The 16686-nt window shown below is 43.2% G+C and overlaps 1 protein-coding gene across 1 annotated transcript in view; it reads left to right on the top strand.

Moving 5' to 3' along the window:
* Nucleotides 1-16686, top strand: part of LOC124041264 (apoptosis-stimulating of p53 protein 2-like) — a 54004-nt gene that overhangs the window by 20582 nt on the left and 16736 nt on the right. Inside the window, 8 exon segments of the mRNA XM_046358646.1 lie at nucleotides 4068-4215; nucleotides 6072-6185; nucleotides 7935-8005; nucleotides 8587-8688; nucleotides 14511-14709; nucleotides 14864-15045; nucleotides 15356-15520; nucleotides 15806-15847. Coding sequence (XP_046214602.1) covers nucleotides 4068-4215; nucleotides 6072-6185; nucleotides 7935-8005; nucleotides 8587-8688; nucleotides 14511-14709; nucleotides 14864-15045; nucleotides 15356-15520; nucleotides 15806-15847 — 1023 coding nt within the window.

The raw sequence follows: 16686 nt of genomic DNA, 5'->3' as shown, positions 1-16686 counted from the left end.
TCAGAGATCCTCACTGAACTTCTGGAGAGAGTGTGCTGCACTGAAAGTAAAGGGGCTGAATAATTTTGCACGCCCAATTTTTCAGTTTTTGAATTTGTTAAAAAAGTTTGAAATATCCAATAAATGTCGTTCCACTTCATGATTGTGTCCCACTTGTTGTTGATTCTTCACAAAAAAATACAGTTTTATATCTTTATGTTTGAAGCCTGAAATGTGGCAAAAGGTTGCAAAGTTCAAGGGGGACGAATACTTTCGCAAGGCACTGTATACAACCCCCATCATCATAGGACTCCCGAGTGGCGCAGCGGTCTAAGGCACTGCATCTCAGTGCTAGAGGCGTCACTACAACCATGGTTCGATCCCGGGCTGTATCACAACCAGCCGTGATTGGGAGTCCCAGAGGGTGGTGCACAATTTGGCCCAGTGTCGTCCGGGTTAGGGGAGGGTTTGGCCGTGGTAGGCCTTCATTGTAAAATAATCATTTGTTCTTAACTGTCTTGCCTAGTTTAAGGTTAAATAAATCAAATCACAGGGCGAATCATGCTTGCCTTACTTACCAAGCATGATGTATGGCTAATTACTTAATCATTCAATAAAGTGTCCATTTGCGTCCGTATTTAACCAAACTACTGGTTAGGTCTGGACCACCTAGATTGCATTATCGGCGGTGATATTAACTGTGTGTATTGTGAGATCGCTTTTGATATCTTAGTCCTGAGCATTTAAAAAAGGCCAGAAGAGAACAGTTTTATGGTTAGAACGGACTCTTCGAAGGATGGCTACTAGGGCTGTGACAATAATATTATTCCATGGCAAAAAATTGTCCTTTAAAAACCTGCTGTATGTAAAATGTTGTATAGTATAGCTTGGAAAATAACTACATGTGACTCTGGATGGCAACATCATTTGGTTCCCGACATTAGGGCTGTTTTAACTGAAGAAGTGAAATCAGTTTTGTGTTTTGTTTCCTTGTCAAAATACTAACAAGTATAACTAACCAAATGTATTACATTTTTTAAATTGAACCTTTATTTAACAATACGGGTATCATCCAGACCCTACTGGCTACCTAGTTAGGACAATGTAATAAGAACCTTGGCGTGATCCTGGACAACAAACTGTCGTTCTCAACTAACATCAAGGCGGTGGCCCGTTCCTGTAGGTTCATGCTCTACAACATCCGCAGAGTACGACCCTGCCTCACACAGGAAGCGGCGCAGGTCCTAATCCAGGCACTTGTCATCTCCCGTCTGGATTACTGCAACTCGCTGTTGGCTGGGCTCCCTGCCTGTGCCATTAAACCCCTACAACTCATCCAGAACGCCGCAGCCCGTCTAGTGTTCAACCTTCCCAAGTTCTCTCACGTCACCCCGCTCCTCCGCTCTCTCCACTGGCTTCCAGTTGAAGCTCGCATCCGCTACAAGACCATGGTGCTTGCCTACGGAGCTGTGAGGGGAACGGCACCTCAGTACCTCCAGGCTCTGATCAGGCCCTACACCCAAATAAGGGCACTGCGTTCATCCACCTCTGGCCTGCTCGCCTCCCTACCACTGAGGAAGTACAGTTCCCGCTCAGCTCAGTCAAAACTGTTCGCTGCTCTGGCTCCCCAATGGTGGAACAAACTCCCTCACGACGCCAGGACAGCGGAGTCAATCACCACCTTCCGGAGACACCTGAAACCCCACCTCTTTAAGGAATACCTAGGATAGGATAAAGTAATCCTTCTCACCCCCTCCCCCCTTAAAATATTTAGATGCACTATTGTAAAGTGGTTGTTCCACTGGATGTCATAAGGTGAATGCACCAATTTGTAAGTCGCTCTGGATAAGAGCGTCTGCTAAATGACTTAAATGTAATGTAAATGTAAACAATGTCAGTGTTCTGAAAATGCAGGTTAAGTGAATGCAGTGTAGTTGATACCATTTTGGAATCTACTCTAACCTTTCTGGTGCTCTCACATCCAAGCGACAAGGAGGGGAATCCACTTTAGACCATTGAGATGCAGTGATGTGGAGCCCACTGTGCTGAACCTATACTATAGCCTGCCTTTGTCTTCACTGAGAGGGCTTTAGCTGCACTGCCCTCAGCCTTTGTGCCTGGGTGACCTGTATGACCCAATGTCCCTAATGTAGCCCTCCTAGGCATGGCTGGGCTGCGTATTCTTTACTGTGGCAAAGGGAATAGTATACTGCTTCTACATCGCTCTTATAGTCTAACCAAGGGGCATGAGCTGGAGAACAAACTGGATCTATAAAGGATGTTATTCTATTTAAGTTAGCTGACATAACAGTACTAAAGTCGACGGGAATGATAGAATGATGTTCCTTGGGCCGGGTTGGGTCAACGAGGGATGACGTACACACACACACACTGAGTGTATTTAGTTCACCTTGTACCATAGGTTTATCCACAGGAGACCTCGGAATGCGTTGTTTATTTGATAACAGTTTCATTTCAATCTGACACGCCAATATCTGTGCAGATTACTGCAGAGCGCATATTCCACGAGTGGCCCAAAGATTCTGAAACACGCATCTGTTTATGACAACAGGGGGTTTTCAGCGTGGAGGGTCAGCATCTGTAAAGGGCTTATTGAACCAAGTTCACTGAAACATTACAATGGGATTGAGGCTGGGTTCTATTCATTTAGTGGCGTGTGTTTTTAGATTAATCCAATGGGTTTTTAGTGGCATGCTTTCTAGTAAACTATCAAAGACTTGAGTCCAATCTCGCAGTCATTCTCAGTGTTAGATCTCACCGTCTTGAGGCCAATGCAGGGGCAGCCTCGGCAACAACTTCAAATTTTCAAATTCAGTGAAATTTGTCAGATAAATGATTTTGGCTGAATAGATAGCCCTTCAGCCAGAGCTACAGTATTTCTACCCTTCAAAGTGCTCTGCTTGTTAGCAGTAGGGCTGTCATCGTGCCGACAGCCTTGGTTAACATCAGGCCATCAGCAGGGAAAAATGCGAGATACTCAACTCCGGTTTCCATGTGGATACAGAGGAACGAGGGTACAGACAATATCTGTTTTATTTTTTGTCTGATTCCATATAGTCTTTTCCCCAAATAATTTACAGTTTTGTTTTTCCAGGTTTCTGTTTTTTCTAGTTTCAAGTTTTCAATCTCAAAATCACAATTTATTATTTATAGAAAAACAACAAAAATGGATGTTCTAAGTCCACAACGATGCTTAAACCACATCAGGAGACCACTTTTGAGGTTTGTGAAAAATCAAAGAAATGTAGAGTCTTGGGTGTAGTTGCTCTTTAATTAAACTGTGCTCCTGCCAGAGACCATTATTTGGTTAGCTACGTTTCTGTAGCGCTCATGTGATTGCAGAGTTTGCAAACCAAATGGCTACTGGATTAATGCAAATAATCCCGATACAATTCTGCCAGGTCGGCACAGGCTACCTTGTAGTTAACATTTAATTGAGAAGGTTTTTGGCAAAGCCTTTCCATCTACCAGAAGACGGTTATCATTACATTAGCATCGCTGACGACTACCCAAAGTGGTAGACATAAACAGACGCACAGACATGCAGGCTTGTGCTGATGCCTCCAGAAAGTGAAGGGAATTGCAAATCATTGATGCAGTTTATTCATGTCATATGATCATCTTGGACAAATGAAAGCATTTTCTAATAATATCAAAACATTTTAGTTAATTTCCTACTTAAGATCAATACACTTAGTTCATTTCCTCCTAAGTTCAATACATTTGAGAATATTGTTGAATTCCGGCCGTGTTCTCCGCAGCATGTTGCTATCAGTGTCGTGCAGGCAGGTGCGGGGCTTTTAGATAACCATCACTGAGAGTTGCATATGCAGGTTTGATAGCCTTGAAGTTGTCACTGTCTTACAATATTGATTGTGTTTTTAGGATAACTATGTTTGCCATGTGTCTTATGCCTCAGTGGGCATCTCTAGCCTTCATCAGTCTGATCATAACATTTGTGAAGTTGTTTATGTGAACAGTAGACATTACAATAGGGTGCGATTTTCAAATGTTGAAGGATGTCCTCATTCTAATACCCCATGGTTTGTCTCTTGTCTGTCCCTCAGATGTTCCTGACAGTGTACCTCAGTAACAATGACCAGCATTTTACAGAGGTGCCCGTTACCCCAGAGACGCTGTGCCGGGACGTGGTGGAGCTATGTAAGGAGCCCGGAGAGACTGAATGCCACCTGGCTGAGATGTGGCGTGGATCTGGTGAGCCTTCTCCCCCTTCACGCGCTTATATGCCTGACAATTACCACCCCCTATGCGTGTTATTTAGGCACCTGGACTAGTACCAATGTATATGATCTACTGGTTACTTGGGAAAAACACATCTTGTCTTCTAAACAAACCCCAAGATGATATAGAACATAGGGAGAGTTTTGAGAGAACATACTATTTTGGAAGGGACACAGAATAAAGGCTGGCTGTGTGCCAACTGGCCAGATCTTTGTCTGTGTTGTCTCTGACGCTGATATGCTGGGTGTATTGTCTTTGTAGCCCACCACACAGATAACACATCTCTCACAAGTCTCTCTCAAGTGGAGAAATACGACTTCAGCCTTGCACAATCCCCACAGCTGCTCTCCCAAGAATTCTTAGAACTCAAGTACCTGTGGTTAGAAGTGGACCGTTTCCATGGTTGTGTGTGGTTGCCATGAGAGACGAGACTGGGTGCCTGTGTTCAGGCTGGAGTACCTCTATGTCCTTGAGGGGAAGATTTTATAAGTGCTCAAGTGAAATCAGATTAATTTTGCACCTCTTTTTACAAAGCTGTTTTATTCTTTAGGTTTCGATAATTCCAACAAGAAAAAACAGGCCGTGCGTTAATACTGTCCTGATTATTTCACAAAATTTTTTGTTATAAGAGAATCAAATCAAATGTATTTATATAGCCCTTCTTATATCAGCTGATATCTCAAAGTGCTGTACAGAAACCCCAAACAATCTAAAATCCCAAACTGCCAGCAATGCAGGTGTAGAAGCACGGTGGCTAGGAAAAACTCCCTAGAAAGGCCAAAACCTAGGAAGAAACCTAGAGAGGAACCAGGCTATGTGGGGTGGCCAGTCCTCTTCTGGCTGTGCCGGGTGGAGATTATAACAGAACATGGCCAAGATGTTCAAATGTTCATAAATGACCAGCATGGTCGAATAATAATAAGGCAGAACAGTTGAAACTGGAGCAGCAGCACGGCCAGGTGGACTGGAGACAGCAAGGAGTCATCATGTCAGGTAGTCCTGGGGCATGGTCCTAGGGCTCAGGTCCTCCGAGAGAGAGAAAGAAAGAGAGAAGGAGAGAATTAGAGAACGCACACTTAGATTCACACAGGACACCAAATAGGACAGGAGAAGTACTCCAGATATAACAAACTGACCCTAGCCCCCCGACACACAAACTACTGCAGCATAAATACTGGAGGCTGAGACAGGAGGGGTCAGGAGACACTGTGGCCCCATCCGAGGACACCCCGGACAGGGCCAAACAGGAAGGATATAACCCCGCCCACTTTGCCAAAGCACAGCCCCCACACCACTAGAGGGATATCTTCAACCACCAAGGCATGAGCAATGTGGTTGGAACGTTTTAAATACATTGGTGCACTAATCAACCATGTGTTTTAGTACTTCTGTGTAATGAAGAGAAGACGCAAGATGTGTAGCGGTTGGAGTGGTTGTGTAACGGGTCAGTTGAAAACATCAACAACAGGCCATTGTCCTTCCCTGGGGCAGCACCTCTCAGAGAGATGAAGTGAAAACGGAAATCTTGATTTAAATGCCTCTCCTTAGACTGTAGCCTAGTCCAGTCAGTCAGTGTGGACTGACCGGATTAACAAACCACACAACACGTCATACGACACACACCTTGAGTTTTCCTTCATTTTCGCTGCGCTTGTCACTTTAGTCCTTGTATGTAAAACGCATTAATTACTGATAGGTGGGTCACATTTTACAGGCGGTGTCCATGTCAATATTTCTGAAGCCTGGGGGGGTGCACTGATTCTGTTCTCTAACATCCTAAACCTGTGTGTTCTCTATTCTACCCCCCCCCCCCACCCCCACCACATCAGAGCGACCTGTAGGAGTCGGGGAGAGGATGCTGGACGTGCTCCAGCATTGGGGGCAGCACAGGGCAGAGGTGCGCTTCTACCTGCGCCATGACCGAGCGCCCAGCAGAGAATCTGGTGAGTTCCCAATGACCTGACATTGGCAAAGTGCGTACAGAAGAACACAAGCACAACCACACAGATACATTTGGAATTGTTTTCAATTGACTGATTTTCTCAAAATGAACTGTACATACATCAGACAGTGTAAGGACAATCTCAGACACGTAACAAGTTGTTAGAAAGGAGAAACTCATCCCCATAAGGTTGTTACTACTTTGTTTTTCTTCAGGGACATAAAAACTAGAGTTTTTGTCCACGAGGCGGTGTGGATCCTCTGTCCCTCGTTGCATAATTCCTAAACCCTCTACCATTCACAGTTTGTGTCTGGGATTAGATGGTCGTTTTCCTTTCTGGCCATTTTAGCCTGCACTTGTTTTCCCGTACAGTTAGCTTGTTTGTTCTGAGGCCTTGTCTTCATAGTTAGTTGCCTTGTGAAGGACTAAAATTGATTAGCTTAGCATTGTGTTCCTTCCCACAGAGTTAGTTAGCCTTGTGGTACAATTAGCTAGCTAAGCAGTGTTTTCTCTCCCAATGATGGCTTAGCTTTTTTTCTGTCCTGTCTATCTAATTTCTTCTTTCTCATAAAGCTTGCTTTGCTAGCTAACTATATAGACTATATTAAGTTATGGTGCTAGGAATTGCCAGGGACCTCACGATACGATATTATCACAAAACTAAGGTGCCGGTACGATATTTACTGTGATTCTCACAATGCTATAAGTATTGCGATTCGATATTGCAATTTGATGTTCCAAACATATTGCTCACTATGTGTCTGCTGTAAAGACACACACACACACACACACACACACACACACACACACACACACACACACACACACACACACACACACACACACACACACACACACACACACACACACACACACACACACACACACACACACACACACACACACACACACACACACACACACACACACACACACACACACACACACCTACTCATTCAAGGGTTTTTCTTTATTTTCTCTACTTTCTACATTGTAGAATAATAGTGAAGACATCAAAACTATGAAATAACACATGGAATCATGTAGTAACCAAAACAGGTGTTAAACAAACAAAAATATATTTTAGATTCTTCAAAGTAGCCACCCTTTGCCTTGATGACAGCTTTGCACACTTGGCATCGAGGCAAAGGGTGGCTACTTTGAAGAATCTGTTTTAGATTTTTGTTTAACACTTTTTTGGTTACTACATGATTATATAAAATAATTTCTACTGATTCAAGGGTTTAGTTATGTGTTGTTTTTAGAAATCGATGTCCACTTCACCCTAAGACACGGCTCCCTAAGACACCCTCAACACACAGACACAAATACACACACAGTCAATGATCAGCCCCTCAGAGACCCAGGGTACTGTAGTAAATCCTGGGATTATGACCAGTCTCTGGGCGACACTGATGTCTTTGTGCTGGCTGAGTGGCTTAGCTCGTCGCTAAAGCGAGCCCGTCTGTGTTTGTGTAACCTGCTTGTGACTCCTCCCCTCCAGCCGAAGGAGCCTATTGCAGAACGTGTGTGTCTACTGTATGTGGTGTGTCAGTGTGTGGTGTATATAAGGGCGAGAGCGAGAGACGTTTGCTTCACTCATATCAGCTTTAGTTCCAATGAACACTTTGCGTGAGTTTCTCATAGTTCCCTAACAGGCTTGGTGGCTTTTAATGTTAGACAGGACAACTTTTTATGCTTTAACCTTCTCTCTGACTGTTTTTGCTGAGGTTTTGGATGTATGTTTCAGGTGGCTCACGAGGATCAGACTCCAAGAGGAACGGAGTGAAGAGCACCTGGGATAGACGGATGGAGAACGGGGTGAGTTCAGAAACCAGTGACTTTAGACAAACGTCCAATTGTTCGCCTTTTGAAACCCAGTTTTTCATTCAGTCACTGTGTAGTATAGTTGCTACACTGCTGATTGCTGAACCCCCTCTACTTTTCCTGTCCTATGAGTCATTAGATTAGTCAATTAATCAAACATTAACTTTCCCTCTGAATTGTTGTGACTCATTGATCTAGCTCTTTAAAAAAAACTTGTTTTACCATTTCCTCTGCTGCTCTTTGTATGAGTAAACTTTTAAACCTGTAACATCTAAAGCTTCCGAAGAGAAGGAGAGGGAGAGAGGGGAAAAACGAGTTCAGTTACTCCTGTGTCACCAATGACGCAAAAAACGTCCCCATATTTGAACACGAGTGTGTGCTATTTACCCACATGCAGAGACTGTGCTTGTCCTACATAGCTTCAGGCCTGTCTTGACACAGATGCAAAACACACAACATTTGCCTTGGAGTGAGAGATGATGTGTTTGTATATGTACAATATGTATGTGTGACTTACTTTGCCAACTCTTTTCCTGTGTGTGGCTGACCGTCTCTCCTTGTTGTACCCTGCTCAGGTGTCGGCCCCACGGATGGACATGACTCTGGCTGAGCTGCAGGAGATGGCTGCCAGACAGCAGCAGCAGATAGACGCACAGCAACATATCCTCGCCTCCAAGGTAACAAGGGAGGGGGGGTAGAAAGATGGAGGTGGGGGCAGTGGAAAGGAGGAGATGAGACATGGAGGAAGAAAAAGTGAGGGAAAGAGGGGGTGAGGGGGTGGGATGAAAGCGAGAGGGAGTTGCTAAGAGTGAGAGGAAGATGAAAGAGTGCAGGTAAAGTGATGGAAATAAATGGAGAGGATGGAAAACAGAGACGAGGGGGGGATGAGAGAGGGGAAGATTAAAGGCGAGGGGAAAGCGATGACGAAAAGGGGAGGCAAGGAGCACAGAAGGTGAGTTATCGGGGAGAAAAAAAATATTTTATGGAATAGAAAGAGAACCCTGTTGATGTAGTGGTCTTGAGCGGGTGACTTAAGGGTGAAGGTAATACACAAGAGAGGAAATGCACAGGTAGTGCTGAGCAATTAACCGAAATGTCGTTTTTTTTTTAAACAACTAATTGACTGACGTTGGTTAAATGATTTGAATTCCGTTTTGTATGTTTTTATTCCATGAGGTCAATGCGAACATCACACAGTTTCTATAGAAATAAATCAGATCCAGGCTGAACTGTGCGATGTAGTAGAGAGTTGTAGTTTCCAACGGGCCAATATTCTAGATAGTTTAGTGCATAAAACGTGGTAATTAACTATACTAAACAAAAATGTCAAAGATCTGACTGAGTTACAGTTTATATAAGGAAATCAGTTGATTGAAATAAATGTATTAGGCCCTAATCTGTGGATTTCACATGACTGGGAATACAGATGCATCTGTTAGTCACAGATACCGCAAATAGGTAGTGGCGTGGATCAGAAAACCATTCCGTATCTGGTGTGTGACCACCATTTGCCTCATGCAATACGACACATCTCTTTTGCATGTTGTTGATTGTGGCCTGTGGAATGTTGTCCCACTCCTTTTCAATGGCTGTGCGAAGTTGCTGGATATTGCTGGGAACTGGATCACGCTGTCGTACACGCTGATCCAGAGTATCCGAAACATGCTCAATGGGTGACATGGAAGAACTGGGACATTTTCAGCTTCCAGGAATTGTGCACATATCCTTGGTGTTTTTTACATTAGATAAAAGTAGAGGAACAATGGAGAAGTAATTCTGCTTGGAAAGTTGATTAACTTGTAACCTCACTTTTGAGAAAATGGCCCTTGAATGTTTTGGTATCTACAGGGGAGAGTTCTTTGTCTTACACCCATTCAGCATCGTTGTAACCTTTTTATTTAACTAGGCAAGTCAGTTAAAAACAAATTCTTATTTGGAATGACGGCCTACTGATGAACAGTGGGTTTACTGCCTTGTTCAAAGGCAGAACGACAGATTTTTACCTTGTCAGTTTGGGGATTCGATCCAGCAACCTTTCAGTTACTGGCCCAACACTCACACCATCTTAAGCTTTAGCCCCACCCATTTCTTTTAAGGAATTACTTGTGAAGCTATGTACGAAACAACCAAAGATTTCAAGACTAAAGGCTGGCTTATACTACGGGTGTGTTGGTAAATGTAACCTGGAGTGCCAGAGTGTGCTCTGGGCATTGGTAAACTCAGAGCATTGTCAGATTGTTTGTTCATAAATCGCTCTCGGAGCAATCAGAGTGCATGCTGGATGCTCTGGCCGAGGAGTGGGGTTGATCCGAGTGTTCTGACCTAACAGCAGCAGTCAAGCACCCAGTCTAACTGACTGACTAATGTAGGGTAGCTTGCTAGCTACTTCCAGACACAAATGAGAGAATAGCTCACTCTAACCATTTTACTCGCCCTAGCAGAGCTATTGAATTATGCTTTTTTGCCAACGTTTACTGACACCAGACATATTTAACGGGTGTTGAGGGTTCGTAAATTATTCTGCACTCTGGCACACAGACGAGTGCTCTGAAATCGGAGTAGATAGCCAGAGCGAATTTACCAGCTACGTCAATTGACAGTTGTCGCAGTGACATTCTATTGAAATAGTTACTTGCATAGTGGAGTCTTTTTTGTTACTACCCTGCATGAATCTGCAGGTAACTAACCAACCAGTTTCAATGTTATCTTCTTTGGGGTAGGGGGCAATATTTTCATGTCCTGATGAAAAGCGTGCCCAGAGTAAACTGCCTGCTCATCAGTCCCAGATGCTAGGATATGCATAAAATTAGTAGATTTGGATATAAAACACTCAGTTTCTAAAACGTTGAATGATGACTGTGCGTATTACATAACTCATATGGCAGGCAGAAACCTGAGAAAAAATCCAACCAGGAAGTGGAAAATCTGAGGTTTGTAGGTTTTCAAGTCTTAGCCTATCCATGAGAGCTGATTGAGTCATGGGTCTGCCAGAAGGCCATGTGCTCAGTCAGGCGTGCGCCCGTGAGAGTTTGCTCCGTTCCCTTTCATTTCTAAAGACAAAGGAATTCTCAGGTTGAAACATTATCAAAGATTTATGATAAAAACATCCTAAAGATTGATTATATACATCGTTTGACATGTTTCTACGAACTGTAATATAACTTTTTCGACTTGGTCTGGACCTAGTGCCTGAGCATTTGGATTACTGTACTAAATGCGCGAACAAAAAGGAGGTATTTGGACATATGATGGATTTTAACATTTATTTATTTAACATTTTAAACATTTATTGTGGAATTGGGATTCCTGGGAGTGCATTCTGATGAAGATCATCAAAGGTAAGTGAATATTTATAATGCTTTTTCTGACTTTTGTTGACTCCATAACATGGTGGGTATCTGTATTGCTTGTTTTGGTCTCTGAGCGCTGTACTCAGATTATTCCATGGTGTGCTTTTTCCATAAAGCTTTTTTGAAATCAGCGGTTGCATTAAGGAGAAGTATATCTTTAATTCCATGCATAGCAGTTGTATTTTCATCAACATTTATGATGAGTATTTCTGTAAATTGACGTAGCTCTATGCACTTTCACCGGATGTTTTGGAGGCAAAACATAACAACGCACCAATGTAAACAGAGATTTTTGGATATAAATATGAACTTTATTGAACAAAACATACATGTATTGTGTAACATGAAGTCCTATGAGTGCTATCTGAAGGTTAGTGATACATTTTATTTCTGCTTTTTGTGACTCCTATCTTTGGCTGGAGAAATTGCTGTGTTTTTTGTGTCAAGGTGCAGACCTAACATAATCGCATGGGATGCTTTTGTTGTAAAGCCTTTTTGAAATCGGACACTGTGGTGGGATTAAAAAGTTTGTCTTTAAAATGGTGTACATACATGTATGTTTGAGGAATTTTAATTATGATATTTCTGTTTGAATTTGGTGCCCTGCACTTTCACTGGATGTTGGTCAGGTGGGACGTTAGCGTCCCACGTACCCTAGAGAGGTTAACTAGCTATAACTAGCAATGCAAATGGCTCTGAGATACGAATATGATTACTACAGAGATTATACATGTAACATTAGCTAGCTAACAGTACACTTTAAATGAAAATGACTTTCTGACAGAATTAGAAACGTGTGATATCTGAACATGTAGTTAGCTAGACTATCTTACCAGTATACATGGATGTATGCTTCTCCCTCTCTGTCACGGATGCCATGGTTGCCCTTAGTTTGAAGATGTTAACCGGAGAGGTGTTTTATACAACAGCCTTCTGTGTGTTCTCTTTTCAACTCCGTCTGCATATTTGCAATAAAACACCAGAATTTTCTCCAAAACCAAAATTGAAAACCGTGATTCTTTTTTAATAATCAAACCGAACATGAACAGGCCTCAAAGAGCACTAGTCGCTCGGCATTACACACATGAGGTGGAAAATAAGAGAGAGTTCTGTAGATGAATTGTGGCACATGTAAGAACTGTCATGTCTTTGGCATCATTAAAAGTGAAGGCTGTTATTTTATCAAATCAATTATCTGTAATTATTATTACGTGATTAAACTAATCATGTAAATGTAATTAACTAGGAAGTCGGGGCACCAAGGAAAATCCTCAGATTACAAAGTTACAATTTTCCTAATATAACTCGTCAAGATATTTTAATATCTTATCAATTAATCTCCTTATTAATTCATTATTATTTACGTCATTCTCATTCCAAACGTCGTAAATTGTTGGTTATCTGCACAAACCCAGCCTTTACTATAAATCATCCATACACCAATTGGCTTAAACATTTATTTAGTAACGAACTAAATAATCACAGAAATGCATAAACAAACAAACAGATCTGTTACTAACAAATGATATGGAAGATTGCCTAGTGGGCTAAGCCAATAAGACGGCTTGGTGGACAAAGGGAAATGGGTGTGGACTGAGCAAGAACGGGAAAGACCAGAGGAGAGGGATCACTACACACTATACTACTATAATTATATTCATTTAAATGCTAATCCTTTGCACATGAACGCTCACTCATTCGGGAATAATTGCAAACAATATATATATATATTTATGCCCATTGTCGTGATGTTTTCTGTTGGAATCCGTCTGCTGGAGAGTACGTCAGTCTGTCTGTCTTTCCCTGATGATCAAAGTCTTTCGTGGTTAGAATGGTTACTTCCGAGTACCATCAGAAATGTTATCATAGAATAAATATTTCGGCGGTTGTGAGGTCACAAACGTGAAACAAAACGGACCGGGTCGTAGCTGGCTTCTCCACTGACCATTTACACTTTCTCCAAAATATGGATATTGTTGCAGTCTCAAATTCTGTAATATAGTAGAATTTGGCGGGAGTTCCTTTGTTCTACTGTTGAACTCTCTCTCTCCATACAGCATGAAAAGGGGGAGATAGTCTCTGCCAGGAATTTACGACATGAGATAACAGAACCTGGGTGTTGGAGAGAGTGAGAAGCCATGATCTTTACCCAGAAAGGGCCATGTCATCACAGGACATTATTGTAGGATGTAGTGCAGTAAGCCTTTGAGTTGTGTTTTCTCCCCCGTCTCATTAACATGAGATTCTGGTCATCAATCACTATAACCATGGTTCAAACAAAGGACTTTTTTTCAGATACAGAAGCTGTATTGACTGGATGAGGGCAATAAGCTGACACATTACAGTTTGGTTGATTTGATGGGTCTCTTTCCCTTAAGGGGTCTGTAGCTGCTGAGGCATCATGAACCATAGTTTGTTTCCGCTGGTATATTTTTTTGCTTACACTTATTTATCAAGGCTCAAGTTTCATGGAGATCAATGCTCTTGTTTCAAGAGAGACCTGTCTGCTCTCTCTCTCTTCCTTACAGACTCTGGCTGAGAAGTTTTTTTTTTACTGTCCCGCCTTTGCTTGGATCAACACAGTCGGTTCTGCGCTGCCTGCCCGCCTGGGCCGCCTGCCCACCTGTGCTGCCTGCCTGTCTCTGCTCATCGTAACTGCGTTTGTCAGGGGAAGCCAGAGGATAGCACAACAGGCTTCGGAGTGTAGCCCTGAGAGAGCAGCCTTATAAGCGTGCCGTCACATCACCACAGTTCACCTGTAAGGGAGCTTAATAAGGGCACTATTTTAGGAGATTCCTGTCACGTTTAAGGCGCAACGAGTAGATCATTGTTCGACTTTCTTACCGCAGTGATATTCGGTTTGTCAAATGTTCAGTTCTAACTAATGATATGGACTGAATGGTTCACAGGATAGCATGCCAAAAGCACATTCAACTAGAAAAACTTCATAGACATTGCAGACAAATCACAATTGACGTACAGTAGTTGTACCCCATTGGTCTATTAAAATGAGCAGTTAAAATGATCCATTATGCACTCTATGAAATTATAGTTATTCACTCTGTGCAGTGGTGGTTTCTGAAGCAAGCAGGGCTCCGTAACCATCCCGTCTTCTTTCTCCCCTACCCCTCTTCTCTCTCCCTCGTTAGGAGCAGCGCCTGCACTACCTGAAGCAGCAGGAGGAGAGGCAGCAGCAGCAGGAGGAGAGGCAGCAGCAGCAGCAGGCATCGGACCATGAGAAGCTGCGGCGTCTCAGGGAGAACGTGGAGAACCAGGAGACCAGGCTCAAGAAGGTCCGGGCCCTCAAGGGCCACGTGGAGCAGAAACGCCTCAGCAACGGCAAGCTGGGTGAGCACAGTGTTGCAATGAATGGGAAAGGAATTGGTTGTTCGGTCTATTGATTGAGTGGTGAATTGATTGGTGGATTTGTGTTAGATGACTGACTAATTGATTGGTTCTAACCTGTGAATCTTTATATTTCTCCGTCTCTCTCTCTCTGTAGTGGAGGAGATAGAGCAGATGAATGGTCTGTTCCAACAGAAGCAGAGAGAGCTGGTGGTGGCTGTGTCCAAGGTTGAGGAGCTCAACAGACAGCTGGAGATGCTCAAGAATGGCAAGATGGATGGCTTCAAAGACAACCAGAGCTCTGTTGCTGAGCTGGACCACCTCTACAAGGAGCTGCAGGTGTGTTTTCTTCGAGTTTGCACTTTTGGGACTATTGACAATTCCATTGTACCTGGAAAACTCAATCCCAGGTGCTCAATTGTTTGATAGTATTTTACATATGCGTACAATTTGACCCATGTGTGTATTTTCAAATCACATACGTTTAGCATGTGGCTCGGGTGGGACTCAAACCCTTAAATATTCCTACCACCGTGACCTAACTAATCTACTGAGCCGTCAGAACAACTAGTTCAAAGCCTCATATGTCCTCTAGCCTGTCCTCCATCCTAGCTCAGCTGTCTGGCATGTCATCTCTTGTCCCCTCTAGCTGCGTAACAAGCTGAACCAGGAGCAGAACGCCAAGCTGCAGCATCAGAGAGACAGTCTGAACAAGCGCAACCTGGAGGTGGCCTCTATGGACAAACGCGTCAGTGAGCTCCGAGACCGCCTCTGGAAGAAGAAGGCCGCTCTGCAGCAGAAAGAGAACCTGCCGGTGAGTGCACACACACACACACACACACACACACACACACACACACACACACACACACACACACACACACACACACACACACACACACACACACACACACACACACACACACACACACACACACACACACACACGGATGCAGAACACTTACTTTGACATCTCAAGACTTGGTCAAAGAAATGTAAATATTTACATAGTGAGCATACCCAATCAAAAGTGATAACCTGAGCGCCCCCTATGGGCTGGAGAGTATAAACACACTGTATCTCTGTTTACCTCTGAAAGCCACAGATGCCCTGGCCCTCAGAGCCGGCCCATATCAAAAAAGTAAGACTCCTCAACCCTGTCTCTCACTGCCTTTCTGCACTGACAAACAAATCACTGTCTCACAGGACTGAAATACCCTCTGATCTCTCCTTCCACAATTCACTTGTTCTATCTCTCTCTATTTAGCGCTCTTCAATCCTGGTCCCTGGGACTCACAGAGTGGGGAGGTTTCCCCCCCAGCCCACTACTATAACACTTGATTCAGTTATTTTAGTACCTGTCTGGAGCAACGGCCTGCACACATGGTGGCTCCCAAAGATCAGGATTGAAGGAGTTGATGTCACAGAGTTGATTTGCTATCTCAGTTTACACTCAACACTCCCTCTCTTCAGCCCAGCTTGGCAAAACAACTCCAGGAGAGGAGTGGAGACTAGAGCACAGGCAGGCAAACAGGAATTCCAGAGGAGATGGTTTCAGGCCTGAGCTCTGACATCACTGCCTGATATCCCTCTTCCTCTGAGTTGTTTTTGACTTCTGTGGTTTCCGTGGCACTTTCATAATCTATGTAAAAAATACTCGGGTTCTATCTTTGAAAGATTTTGTGAGGAAATTGTCAGGACATGTGAGATGTGCTGTAGCTATATATAAGTGGACAAGAACAACATTTATGGGTGAGGAGTGTTTAAAATGGAAACTCGAGTGGTTGAGGTTGTGGAGGATTTGCTCTGGCACTGAAACTGTTACTGAATTTATGATTTATTATCATTTCACGTTACACGTGGTCGGCAAAATATTTTCTCGATCAGAGGTATTTTAATAGAAAAACCGAACCTCTGTCAAACGAATAGACAATCCCTGGTGATTTGGTGGTCTTATTGATTCTGACACCCTTTTCTTTC

Source organism: Oncorhynchus gorbuscha, linkage group LG08 (assembly GCF_021184085.1).
Source record: "Oncorhynchus gorbuscha isolate QuinsamMale2020 ecotype Even-year linkage group LG08, OgorEven_v1.0, whole genome shotgun sequence".
Classification (NCBI taxonomy): Eukaryota; Metazoa; Chordata; class Actinopteri; order Salmoniformes; family Salmonidae; genus Oncorhynchus; species Oncorhynchus gorbuscha.
Note: the sequence above shows the minus strand (reverse complement) of the source record. Positions and strands in the feature narration are given on the sequence as shown.